At 42.0% G+C, this 14,629-nt stretch overlaps 1 protein-coding gene across 3 annotated transcripts in view; it reads right to left on the bottom strand.

Moving 5' to 3' along the window:
* Positions 1-14,629, bottom strand: part of ERBB4 (erb-b2 receptor tyrosine kinase 4) — an 816,477-nt gene that overhangs the window by 202,657 nt on the left and 599,191 nt on the right. For all 3 annotated transcript variants that reach the window (XM_081857293.1, XM_081857292.1, XM_081857294.1), the window contains exons 7-8: positions 7,045-7,186; positions 3,598-3,711 (exon numbers count right to left, since the gene is read on the bottom strand). In XM_081857293.1, the coding sequence (XP_081713419.1) occupies positions 3,598-3,711; positions 7,045-7,186 (256 nt within the window). The remainder of the gene's footprint in view (positions 1-3,597; positions 3,712-7,044; positions 7,187-14,629) is intronic.

Genomic DNA, 14,629 nt, shown 5'->3' with positions numbered 1-14,629 from the left:
ATGCTCAGGGCAGACCCTGAATGGGCTTCTGTTACCTGTCCATTGGTTTCAATGGGTCTATCTCGAGTATGCCATAGTTAGACATCACCCGTTGTAGTTCTGTAGACAAGCTAGATGCTGGGAAGGCAAAGTGCCAAGGTACAGTTGCTGTCACTAGAGTCTACATGTTTAAAGATACATTATGAATCTTGCACTCTTCAACTTTCTCCTCTGTATTCCTTCTCCTGCTGCATGAAAAAGGAATTATCTGCCCCTGGAAACCTGAGTCTCAGAACACCTTCCTGTTTCACAGTACCTGGATCAGAAAAGCCAGACATGACACCACTAATAAATGGGAGCAAGTTCTCCTTCGGGTGCATCTGGGCTGGGCTGCTTGTATCTGCAAGTAGGGCTCATATAATTCCTCCATACCAAGATATTCCGATAGAAAACTACACACCAAGGAGAGGAATCTTAGCAAAAGGGAGAGGACAGGTGTAGATCGCATACTTAGCATGCAAAAAATACCAGGCTTTCAGGCACCAGCGTTGGATAAGACCTCTCCTGAGCTGAGTAGGCCATACTGGGCCATACAAACCACTGATGTGAATCCGTATAAAACAGCTTCTTATGTTCATATATAGCATTCCCCTCAATACTGTAGTTCTTTTTGTATAACCATGTCAGTTTAATGGGGAACATTCATTTATGCAAGATCCCACCTGCAATCTCTAAGTACTTTAGCCCAGATATAGCTCTGCCACCTGGGTGAGAACTGGGTCAAAGAAGTATGGCTATAAAAGGTTTTTAAGGTCCTCAAGCTAAATATTAGAAATGATCTATACCAGTAAGCATTATGATACATTCAGAGCATGCTGATACCAAAAGTCCTTTTAAAAAACAAAAACAAAAAATGAATCTGAAGCTCCTATTAAAAGCCTGCACATTTCTTTAACCTCCACAATTGGGTTTTCCTCTGTGGTATTTTACCATGGAAGACATAAAACTAGACTAAAATAGGCATATTCCTTCCATGAGAGCTAACACAGCTTAATGTTGTGTGGATGTCTAAAAAGAAATGATTTTATTACATGGATATGGGTATATAGCCTGTCTTCTTTTTAAAGCTTGGAGTAGATAACATTTGTTATCTCCTTCAGTTTCATATCTCAGTTCAGGAAGTAGGTAAATGAAGATGGATTAACACCGTTCAATAAATCCCCAATGGTTAGGGTTTGAAACAAGCATGCTGAATCAATGACACTTTACATATATGGGAACTGTATTGCATACATGGAAAACACAAAGTTTACCTCAATGGCAGGGGCTTAAAATCCCAGGAAGCTAACACAATTTCAACAGGGAATTTACTAGTTCTGTAGGAAGCCACTCTGGCACCTGTGACTTTCAGACCTTCAAAATTATGTACAGGTGTTGTTATGAGTTGTACTGGGGAGCCTCAGGCGTCTTAGACTTGAGGGCCAAACAGATCTGCTGCCAAATTCCTATGAAGTTTCTGAGTGGGGAGCAATTTAAAGCACAGCTTGGGAGAAGGCTGAGATGAACAATCTCCATCAGCAAGCAACCTCCCTTCACCCCTAAAGCCTAGTTTTAAAAATATTTTTCCCCCACAGTTGTGCTCCAAAATTGGAAGTAATCCCTGCTGGGGTGAAAATGGCTAAAAATAGCAATTTCTGGTGGGAGGCTACAGATGGATGGAGGATTCAATTCACTCACCTGTGCTGCATTTTACATGCCCTCCACACCACCGTTTTGTTGGGAACAAGAAAAACCCGGGTTGCTATTATGTCCAGTTGTATTCTGACACCCGTACTCTAAAGATAGAAGAGCTCTCTGGTTATATCCAGAGACCAACAAAACATTACGGTCTCTGGACCGTAATAAAGATTGTTATATCCTTCTGCGTGGGCAGGGTTGTATCCTCCAGCGCTGGGGTGTAATGTAAAGGTAAAGGGACCCCTGACCGCTAAGTCCAGTTGTGGACGACTCTGGGGTTGCGGCACTCATCTCACTTTACTGGCCGAGAGAGCCGGCATTTGTCCGCAGACAGCTTCTTGGTCATGTGGTCAGCATGACAAAGCTGCTTCTGGAGAAACCAGAGCAGCGCACGGAAACGCCGTTTACCTTCCCGCTGGAGCAGTACCTATTTATCTACTTGCACTTTGACGTGCTTTCAAACTGCTAGGTTGGCAGGAGCTGGGACTGAACAACAGGAGCTTCGAACAACAGGAGCTTCACAGGGATTCGAACTGCCAACCTTCTGATGGGCAAGTCCTAGGCTCAGTGGTTTAGACCACAGCACCACCCGCATCCCTAACTGTAGCCTTACATATTTTGTTGGGCTCCCACTAGTCCCAGCCCAGCCAATGGTCAGTGATGATTGAAGCTGTTTTGACATCCTTATTTATTTACTTATTAAATTTGTATACTGCCCGAGATCTCAGGGTGGTTCACAACATTAGAGGGACACAGATTCGCCAACCCTGTTCTAGCCTATTGATCTTCAAGAGGTGGGTTATGCACCGGAGTGGTGGCTGGATGCACCGGAGTGGTGGGAGGCACTGCATGGGAACCCCCAAGGAAGAAGGCTCAGAGCCAGGGGATTGGACAATGTGAGGTCAGAGGGAGAAGAAGGAGCAGACTGAGAGGAGGCTGTGTCAGAAGCAGAAGAGGTAACAGGGTTTAGTGAGCAGGATCAGGCTGGGGCAGAGAGCAGCCCAGAATCAGAGTCTGGAGAGGAGGGGAGCCAAGCGGCAGAGATGAGTCAGGCTGATGAGGAAGCCAGGATTTCTCGCCCTCCTGCGATGGGCAGGTCCTGTCTCCCAGAACATGAAGAGGAATGAAGAGGGAGGAGCAAAGAGAGACCAGACAAGCAGCCTCAGGTTGCTGAGAAAAGACATGGGGGAGGAGACACCTTAGAGAGTGGTGGGGAGGCCTTCAACTCTCACATCTGCCTCATTGCAACCAGACCTACGGGGAAGAGCTGCTGTGATCACTTGGCCTGAGCTTTTTAGTTAACTTCACTGACACATTGTGAATTATTGCTGACTTGCTCCCAACTCCCACCTTGACATTTATGGACCAACTGTGGCACTATTCTCTCCCCCCCCCCATTTTTTTTCCTGAGAAAGGAGGCCTCCTCCCCCTCTCAACTCAAATACTGGACATGCAATGCTGCTGCGCTGCTTCATGTCTTCATTGCAGGGACAAGGGGAGGAGGCACAGTGGAGCAATGTACACACAACAGAGAAAAGGTTCACAATGCGGTTGCCACCTTTGGGCTAAGGTCAAGCTTTGCACCCTTCCTAGCTCAGAAGTGGGTCCCATGTTTCAGGCTAGGAATCCAAGTGGGTTTCAGCTCTTGAAGAACACTACTCTAGTGGGCTAAATGAAGAAACACCTTGTGACAGGATCTCCATGCCTGCCACCAGACTGTCCACAGAGATCAGTATCCCAGTTCCAAGGAGAGCAATCATAGCCTGCCCCATACTGCATCCAGGTTTCACTAGTTTCATGCCATTTCCAAATTAGTTCCTTGCTTTATGTCATGGCAATGCACAGCACACAAGGTCGGAAGTATAATGAAGAGCAGCCTACCTTTAGGGCAAATGTCAGTGCATGGTTTACATGTCTTAATGCCGTTTTCTTCAACTTCCATCTTGGGGCTGGGACAGGCACGCACACAAGAGCTGATATCAACCACAAAGTTATCTAGAAGGAGGTAAAAAAAGAGGAAAGTGTATTATTGAAAAGAAAACCATCTACAAGCTTCACACAATGGATACTCTGAACGTCCCTTTTTAAAACAGAGAGGTGTTGGGGGAAATGGGATGTGGGTCCCTCTTTTCTGCTACTGCATTCAAGATTCATTTTCATGTATTTGTCTCAGAACTGCATTTTATCTTTTGAAGTTTTCTCTGAGCTCGCATTCTCCTGTATCCCTGTTGCTTTATGTTGTTGCTAATTTCAACATTCTTTAAAAGTTTCATTTCCCTTGAGATGCTGACGCTGTAACTCCATCTTAATGAGGTTTGTATTCTGGAAAATGTTTGAAATGTTATTTTAGCATCAAAGGATACACGGTCACAGCCAAGCTGGTATACCAACCACTGGATAAAATAAAAGATGCTTTGAATTATCTCAGTCTTATGCTCATACAGACAAAAAAGAAAGAAAGAAAAGAAGGTATCTGGATATTCAATTTTGTAGATAATGGCAATTAAATTTCAAAACAGCGACCAAATGGGAATGTATATTTTTAGGCATACTAAATGTGGGATTCATTTCCACAAATAGTTAGCAAAATGCTGCTCTAGTATAAAAAAATAATAATAAACTTATGTATATCTTTTTTTAAGGTAAAGGTAAAGGGACCCCTGACCATTAGGTCCAGTCGTGACCGACTCTAGGGTTGTGGCGCTCATCTCGCTTTATTGGCCGAGGGAGCCGGTGTACAGCTTCTGGGTCATGTGGCCAGCATGACTAAACCATTTCTGGCAAACCAGAGCAGCGCACAGAAACGCCGTTTACCTTCCCGCCAGAGTGGTACCTATTTATCTACTTGCACTTTGACGTGCTTTCGAACTGCTAGGTTGGCAGGAGCAGGGACCAAGTAACAGGAGCTCATCCCGTCGTGGGGATTTGAACCGCCAACCTTCTGATCGGCAAGTCCTAGGCTCTGTGGTTTAACCCACAGCGCCACCCGCGTCCCATACTTTTTTTTACTTAACCACAAATCATTACAACTAACTGTGTCAAAAGTCAAAGTTTCCCCTGATTCTAGCTTATTATGCTGGTGCCGACAAAGCACACCAGGTTCTGGGATCCATGGTAATATGAAGATATTGTACAGCAAGCCAGATCATTGGTTTGTCTAATCTAATACTCTCTGCTCTGACTGGCAGTGCCTCTTCAAGCTTTTTAGGCAGGGATTTTTTCCAACCTTACAATGAAATACCCCTTTTACTGGAAATGACAGGGATTGAACCTGATGTATGCAAAACATATGTCTAAAGCTGCTTCACATAACTAGGATAGCACCTTGAACTTCGTGCACCGTTAATAATTATGTAGGAGAGGGGATTTCAGCAGGTGCTGCTTGCCATGCAAATGTGGCCTAGTGTTGAGAGTGTCAGCCTAGGACTGGAAAGACTCAGCTTCAAATGGGTAAGGAAGCTCTCGGAGTGGCCTTGCCCAGCCACTATCTCCCAAGCTAACTTGCCTCACAGGGCTGTTGTGAATAAAAAAAATATGAGGGACAGAATAATGGGCACTGCCTTTCGCTCAGTGTTCAAAACTCCCATTGTTCTAGGTGCATTTTGCGACAGGGAATTTCATTACTGTGAGCAGTTTCTCAGCTCTGAGCGCTGTACTGCGCCGAAGATTTCAGATTAAAACTGCAGAGTGGAAGGAAAGGAGAACCTTTTTCTGCCTCCTCACATCCAGCTACTATCTGAAGACTGGAGAGGAGACCTTCTCAAGAATATTAGGGGGTGGGCAGGGGAAGGACTAAACCACGTGAAAAATGAACATAATAATTTAGCTGTAGCTCCTTCATTTTCAGCTTCGTATTCTTGTTATAAAAAACCGAGCCTAGACATCCCATTGTTGCGCCCATAACCTAGGTTTAAGGTGCCATTTAGCTCCTAGCTTTCATATCTCAGTTTCTAACACTGCTTTCACTTCTTGGATATTATTACAGTACATGCACCATACTTTTCTGCTTGTAGCATGCTCAGAGCTACTTATATCAGAAAAAAATGCAACACAACAATGAAATTGGGAAAGATTGTCAAGAAAGAACAATTTCACACATAATATGCACATCATTCAGTGACTACACTGACAGCTGCTGTGAAAAAACTGGGTTGTTCGTTTTGCAATGTCCATTTCTACACATCTATTCCATCACTTAAATCAATAGACAATTATACCAGCCCATCCTTAAGAAACTCCCTCACACAGATCCCCCCTCAATTTCTTTAATTGATGTTTAAAAGATTGTACCCTTAAACCCCCAAATATTCAAATATCAAGTATATGTGACCCCCTAAGATGTTATTGGGGACGTGGGTAGTGCTGTGGGTTAAACCACAGAGCCTAGAACATATAAAGGGTTGTTTGCATGCTTTCATTTTACATCCCCTTGCAGCAACAGAACATGCTAAATGCTCTGGCAATGTGATAATGCTTGCCATCTTCACTGGCAGTGGGTGGCTGGCCTCAGGGGGTCAGAAGAAATCATCATTAGGATCTATCGGAAAGACATTATTTTAGCCACTTACTCTGCACTACTCCCACTGGGAACAGTCCATATAAATAGTTTTAGTAATCCAGTTTAACAGTCTGTACCTGAAAGGCATTTATGGTGGAGTACTTTATATTTTCAACTGACTGAAACCTCCTCGGTAGCCATTGTAATGTTGGGAGTTGGGAGCAATATTTTATTTTATTTTTATTTTTTTATTTTTTTATTTTTTTATTTTTTTATTTTTTTATTTTATTTTATTTTATTTTATTTTATTTTATTTTATTTTATTTTATTTTATTTTATTTTTTTATTTTATTTTGGGAGCAATATTTTAATGTGCCTTGATAGCAATGAGCCTGTTCTGACTCACATTACCAAACCACACACTTGAATTTCAAGAAAAGGTCAAACATAAAAAAAATTCCACTTATGTTTGAGGGGAAATGAAAATGAGACTTTGTTTAAAGAAAGGAAATGTTAGAATCTGCTCCATATTTGACATCTGCTGCTGGATGGAAGCTGAGATTTTGACCACACAAACCAAAACATTTATCATGGATTTTTGGCTCTAAGTTATAGGGTGTTATTAAAATGTCAGCATTCAACAATGCCATTCTTAGAGTAAGTTATAACTTCCAATATATCGCTGTTGAAGAAAATAGGGTGCTTTCTCATCATTAACTTCACCGTACATTTGGCATGCTTTGCAATTATTTTTTTAAAAGACTTCTGCGGTGACACTTTGAAACAGTTGCCCTTCATGGAAGAAAGGCAACCCTCCCCCTGTAACTTACGTGGGCACTTTTTGACACAAAAAGCACCATAGGTGTATTTGCCGTCTCGGTTGTTTTCCATCTGGAAGGTGGCAGGATTGTAAACTGAAGTCTGAGGACACTGCGTGACACAAGCCCCACTGTCATTAAAATTCATACAAGCCTGCAAGACAGGAAAGAACAGTTTGAATCAGAGCTTTTATCAGCATTTAATAAACAGACCCTTGACAATAACAATAGGAAATAAGTTTCTTAAGGTATTCACTCTACGTAAATAATAACCTTTGGTTCCTGAGTCATCAAATTCAATTGAAGTCTAATTTGAGAAATTTAAATAATATTCTTATAACACATCATGAGGACTGCATATTACCCCCAAGTAATCAGAGGCACCATGCCCCTGAATACCAGCTGCTGAGGATCGAGAGCTAGGAGTCCAACTTTGGGGCTTCCCAGAGGCAGGCGGTTGACCACTGTGGGAACGGGAGGCCAGACAAGGTGGGCCCAGCACAGCTCGTGTTATGTTTATAGGACTTAGAGCTATGTCTCTGCTTAGGGGTTGGGGTATGACAGGCATAATTGAAGAACATCGTCCATGTGATGATCCTTAAGAGAGGACCTTTAAATTTTTGCTGAAGGCTGGAGAAGCTGGAACCTAAAGTGCAATAGGCAAAAGGTACTATTCCAGTGACCTAAGATGAGCAAATGGCAGGAGCTAACACCACAGTCCTTTCTGGGTGAGCAGAGGACTCTAAGGCCTAAATGCACACATTCCATAGTTGCTCTTGAGGCCAGATCCCAGCCTCAGATCACGATATTCTGTGCTGATACGCTAGTTTGTAGGATTGTGCCTTAAGTTCTCAGCACCCAGGCTGGCTCACCCTTGAGGCCAAGTGAAGCCTCAGGTGGTAGAATCCCATGGGGTGGTGCCCTGCAGGCACTATGCCTACCCCTGCCATCATGGGGGTTGCACAGCTGTGGTGGTGGCTTCTGTTGAGATCTTGCAAGATCTTGCGGAACTCTTATAAGAGTTCCATAAGATCTTGTGAGATCCTGCCTGAAGCCACCACCACTGCAACCCTGGTACGCAAGGCTTCGCAGGGTGGGGAGAGGCGGGCAGCACCTTCCCATTTTGATTCAGGTGGCAAAATAGAATGAACTGCCACTGTTGGCACTAGCATAAAAACAAATCTGATGCCATTGCACTGACCATTCTGAATGTGAAAAGACAGCAGTAGTAATCAACCGTGTTTCTGCGGCAATGCTTATTCCTTATCCTTTTCACAGTACGATGGAGGTTCTTTGCAGTGATAAAAGAAAAGCTACCATCATTGTTTACTACACTGCTCAAGAGCAGAGGTTTCCATGGCAGGAGGCAATTGGGTATCCCTTGAGAGTTGTGCTGCTGGTTTAGCGGCAAGTGCCCAGTGTACTTACTGTTTGTGCTCTCCTGCTAAAGCAGACTCAGGTGATCGGGTGCCAAGCCATTCTCAGTAGGAATGCATGGCCTGCCATGAACTGAAAGCAAGAAGCACTTTCTCCCTGCTGTCAACTGTCGATCCCTAAAGCTCAACAACTCTGGTCTCCCCCACCAAAAAAAGCTCAACAACTTTGGTCAATCCAATGGGTATAGTGGGAGTAGATCACAGTCTCTTGGAAGTTGGACACCCCTGGGCTACACCAATTGAAATATAATAATATAATAATATAATATAATATAATATAATATAATATAATATAATATAATATAATATAATATAATATAATATAATATAAATCACACACACCCCACATCAAGGTAGATTTCTGCATGGTTTATAAGTATAAAATATTAAAATATGAACTAAAACAATCCCATTAGAACAACAAAAAAATTTAAAACAGGAGAGTCGGATTGAGAGATCAAGGGGATGCCTATGTAAGGAAGTGTTTCTGTTTATTGTCAGACATGCCATTGTTTAAAGCATTAGAAGCCTTCATCAGGAAACAGGGTGTCAGCTAGGACTACAGCAAAGTTAGGAAGAGTGACACAGATTTCCCTGAATCAACTTAAGGAGCAAATGGTAAAGGCTGGTTCTGTTTAAGTGGACACCATATTGAATGTTTTGGTGAGGTAGACGCAAGGCTTTTATAATGGAACCCCTTTTAATTTAACAAGACCAATGTGTTGAATTACTGCCGAGTTATTAAAGGCACAAAGTACAGTCAGAGACCTGTTTAGATCCACTTTAATTTTGACTCTCATTATTCTCTAAATACCTCTAAATCCTTGTGAGTACATTTACTGAAACATTAATGCTGCAGAGATAGGCACTGCTTTGCTTCCAAGAATGCTCACACAAATGAATACATGCCAGCACTTGCGAGAACAATGGATGATTGCCTTATCTAGCAATTTTCACAGCAGGATACTATAGGTTCGAGGAAGCAGTCATTATAGGTCAGACCATCTCTTAATGCAGCATATGCTGAAATTGCTTTAATTAATACATAACATAACTCATTTAATTCTTTCCCTCAATCTAGTGCCTTTATTCATTTTCTGCCCTGGCACCTTATCATCATAATGAATTGCTTAGTAACTATATCATAATGATGTAGAATGCTAATGATGTATAGCCCAAAGCTATGATAACCTTTCATTAAGGATCTACTAAAATCATTCTGAAGAGTTCAGCAAATTTTAAATTTGTGGCTTTAAGTATTGTTTACAAGTACTGGTAGTATATCTTAGAGCATTCCATGCTTTTGAGCTGGAGCAGAAAGGCATGTGGGCCTGGCTTCCTGTAGCATAGAAGGAGGTCTAATTTTTTCGGCTTTACTAATACAGCAACTTCCCATTTACATGTGCTCTGTTTGCACGTGTCACAAGCAGTGTCAGGAACCTGGAAATGCAGAGCGCCCTGAGAAGACCCTCTCCAGAGCCCAAAGAGGATGCCCTCTTCAGGCCCTGGGCAAGGTCCCCTCGTGAGCCAGAGGCCTTCCTGCCTAACAGCTGATGTGCAAGGCGGCAGCAGCCGCTTCCCCACACATCAGCTGTGCAAGCCTTGATGCCCCCCTGCTTATGTGAGCCAGAGGGGCAGTGGGTCTCAGCTCAGCTGATGTGTGGGGAAGAAGCTTCCCCGTGCATCAGCTGTTCAGGCCCTGCTGCCCCTCCAGGGTGCTCCCAACATACACGATTTCAGTTACACATGAGGGAGCCCGGAATTTAACCCCCATGTAAACTGGGAGTTGCCTGTACAGTCGTACCTTGGTTCTTGAACTCCTTGGTACTCATACGTTTTGGCTCTCGAGTGCTGAAAACACGAAAGTAAGTGTTCCGAATTTTGGAACGTTCAGAAGCCGAACATCCTATGTGGCTTCCACTTCATTTAAAAAAATAATAATAATATTTATTACTTTTAAACCTTACAAAAGAAAGAAGAAAAAGAAAGAAAAGAAAAGAAAAAGCAAAAGAAAGAAAAAATAATACATTACAATATACACAACGCAACATTAACACATTAAACTAAACAAAACAGAACAAAAACAGTTTAAAAACATACATCATACCATTTCAATGTCTTATCCTTCATTCCCTTGTTTCCTCGACCTCCTCCCACCTCCCTTTTTGTATTCCAATTCTATTAATTGTTTCAGCAATTCCTTTCCATCTTTCTCTATTTTCTGTCTTATAATTATCTTGACTTATTTTAACCTTATTTTCCATTAATACTTTAATACTTATTTATGCTTAACTCCTTATAACATTTCTACTAAAGCCATATAATTTCATTCCAACATTTTTCTAACACTCATTAATTTTACAATATTTCTATAAATAAACTTTAAACTTTTTCCCATCTTCTTCCACCGTCTCTTCTCCCTGGTCTCGGATTCTGCCAGTCATTTCCATCAATTCCATATAGTCCATCAACCTGGTGATCTTCTGTCCGAGGCTCTTAACTCTTTTCCAAGTCCCTTCTGCATGTCTTCTTCATATTTATACATGCACTTTACTTTGCCTTCTGCTGATCTTGTTCTTAATTTCCTTCCTTTGATGCTGAAGAGTAGATCTCGGGGAAGCTCCGACCTAGCAATGTTTTTATTCCTTCTCGACAGGTCAGCCAAATCTCCGTAGTTAAAACTAAAATCCAAAAGATATTTCAGGACGTGTTTCAAAATTCCTCCAAATCTGAAGGTCCCCACAACTCCAATCTCCTCCTGACCCAGGTCCAGGTCCCAAAGGTCAGTAAATCCCTGCATGAGGGGATCTATCAACTTTCCTTCTCCAGTCCAAGCAGGGCTCCAATCCTCAAAATCTGACTTTCTCTGAATTCACTCATAGAAGGCAACAACTTATAATCATCAAATTGCCTCTGTAAAACTGGGGCTCTCTCCCTCTCCACTTGTATTACTTTAGGTTCAGCAACAACAACTTTCTCCCTCGCATTCTCCACAGTTTGCCATATCAAAATAGATTCCTGTGTCGATTCCTGAATAGTTTCTGTATAAATATTCACTTTTTGTCCAAAATTAGTCACTTTTTGACCCAAATTGTCAATTTTAATAGTCATCACGTCCATCTTCTTGAGGAGCTGTTCCAATGAATCACTTATCTTACAAAATGCAGTCACTAAGGCTTCTTCTGTTGACATTCTTAAACAATCCAAGGTCAATCCCTGGTTCTCACAATTTTTTATCTTGCAGCTGGAAATCCCCCCAGATCAATTCCTATAACAGCCTCAAAGGCTCCCTCTAGAGGGAAACAATTTCTATTTGTATCAGTCATTTTAGACACAGTTCAGGCAATAAAATTTGTTTCAATTTTCAGTTACTTTTACTCCTTTTTAAACGCAGAACGAGACAATGGAAACAATGTATTTCTCTTATTTAACTAGCTGTCAACAACAATGAACTTTCCCAAAACGTCGGTCTTGCTAGCAGCCCGTTTCCAGATTCAGAGCGGTGGTAATTTGACTTTCTTCCCTCTCTCCTGCAGGCTTACACGATCCAAAATTTTCCCCCTCTTCTCCTGCTTCCAAGGGGGGTTTAATGATTTTAGCCGATGGAAGTTTAATCCTTTACAGAGGACTTTCCAAGACTTTAGCTTCCAAGCTCTTTGCTTCAATCTATTTACAAAAGGGGAAGGCGGACTTCCTGTTTAGAGCCTCCCCGTTTCAGTGCCAAATTAAGACATTTAAGAATCCAATTTTCCGTTCTACTCATGGGTAGTTGTTTAGAATCAAATTGTCCACAGGAAAAAGTCAGTGCTCTCCGGCAACAGCAATGCGGCTTCACTCCGTGAAAAAAGCAATCAATTCGAAGCACCGCGCCGCTCACCCCACGTTGCTCCGGATCCCCGAAACCGGGTCTCCCCACGAGTAGGGGAGGCGCAAAAGGTGCCAGCCGAATCCCACATTCACAGGCTTCTCCCGCCTGTGATTTTAGTGGGTCTCTGCCTTCGCCGTGGCGGCCAGACCCTAGTTTCCACAGAGCGAATTCCTCCCAATCAGAGGAATTCCGCCATTTCTGGAGGCGCCAACCCGGAAGTCCCTACGTGGCTTCCACTTCAGTGCAGGAGGCTCCTGCAGCCAGTCAGAAGCTGTGCCTTGGTTTTCAAACAGTTTTGGGAGTCAAACGGAGTTTGAGAACTAAGGTATGACTGTATTGTCTCTTCCAGGGCTCAGTAGAGGTAGAGGTAAGTATACTCCAGGAGCTTAGGTGATGGTGAGGAGTGTATATAAGGTGGCACTGTCTAACCTTTCCCCCTGAAATGTTTTTGAGATGCACATCTAAGGTGCTATTTTCCATGTGCGTTTCTGTGGAACATCCATACATTTGTAACTTAACAACAACAACCCTGTATTGGAATATTACAGAAAAGCTTTGTTATCGCAAGGTTTTTAGGTGGTCTGCAACAATGCTTCTTGCATGACTATGCATTCCTGTGGGCTAGGGCTGCTAGGCCTTTAAGCAGGCCTTTAATTCTGCTACTTTTGTACAGTATTAGTTTCTCACTAGTTGGTTGTATGCTGAGATGGCACAGTTGTGGGAATTTGTATCTTTAAGACAAAGCTTCAGCTGTCATTTAGAGTAGGGCGTAAAGGCTATTCTTAGGAGTTATATATTTTGCTGCCTGCAAAATACCAACTAGCCTTTTACTTTGGTAGGAAACTGATGTGTCACCCAAACATCATGCATAGCTTGTATAACCCCCAACAGTATATAAGTTTCAGAAGACTGCTGATGGTCAGATCCTCAGAACTGCAGAGCTTCAAAGCTTGGGAATCTCCGCACAGCCTGATCTGCAAAGTTGCTGGCTGCACCTCCATCTTCAATAGCCATGTCTGCTGCTGACAGAGTGCCCAGCAGCCAGAGGGATATCGGCAATGCTTTGCGGCTTTCTTTGGGCTGGCTAATAAAATCTTTAGCCTCCATCCCATTTGTGTGCTTGTTGTGTTTTGAATCCAAAAAGAGCACCTGCTCCTTGACAAACCCATAGGAAATCATAACATGAATCTCTCACCATCTCTCTCTTTTTTTTTAAATAATGTTTATTAGGTTTTTGTTTAACAGTAAAGAACACATAATAACATCACATTTTCCAATATCCACATTTCGTACCCTTCCTTGGATTTCCTCGCACCTCTTGTTCCTGCTTTCTAAAATCATAAATTTTGACAGCAAATTATTAACTTAATTTAGTTTATATAATAAAATTTTCCACTGTTAAAATCTCAAATTTTGAAATTTAACAACTCTCTTGTTCAGATTTAATTATAAAATATTGTTTATCCGAAATTTGTCTTTTCTTTCAATTACATTCAAATTTATACTCCTTATTACTAATTTATTGGAGCCATGTTATTACAAATCTTAGATCTTTCTTAGCATTCATACAATTTACAATGTTTTTGTAGATAATCCTTAAATTTCTTCCAGTCCTCCTCCACCAGTTCTTCTCCCAGGTCTCGGATTCTGCCAGTCATCTCAGCCAGTTCCATATAGTCCATCAGTTGCATCTGCCACTCTTCCAGTGTGGGCAAATCTTGAGTTTTCCAGCATTTAGCAATGAGTATCCTTGCTGCTGTTGTAGCATACATGAAAAAAGTTTGATCCTTCTTTTGCACACTCTGGCCGACAATGCCCAGGAGAAAGGCCTCTGGTTTCTTAGGGAAGGTATATTTAAATACCTTTTTCATCTCATTGTATATCATTTCCCAGAAAGCCTTCACTCTAGGGCAAGTCCACCAGAGGTGAAAGAATGTTCCTTCAGCTTCTTTACACTTCCAACATTTATTGTCCGACAAATGGTATATCTTTGCAAGCTTGACTGGAGTCATGTACCACCTATATATCATTTTCATAATATTTTCTTTCAAGGCATTACATGCCGTAAATCTCAAACCTGTGGTCCATAACTTTTCCCAGTCAGCAAACATGATGTTGTACCCTATGTCCTGTGCCCATTTTATCATAGCTGATTTGACCGTTTCATCCTGTGTATTCCATTTTAGCAGCAAGTTATACATTCTTGAAAGTATCTTAGAGCTGGGTTCTAACAATTCTGTTTCTAATTTTGATTTTTCCACCTGGAATCCTAATTTTTTATCTGACTTAAAAA

This window comes from Podarcis erhardii, assembly GCF_964252035.2.
Source record: "Podarcis erhardii genome assembly, chromosome: 1".
NCBI classification, from domain to species: Eukaryota; Metazoa; Chordata; class Lepidosauria; order Squamata; family Lacertidae; genus Podarcis; species Podarcis erhardii.
The sequence above is the reverse complement of the archived record's forward strand: the minus strand, read 5'-3'. Positions and strand labels throughout refer to the sequence as shown.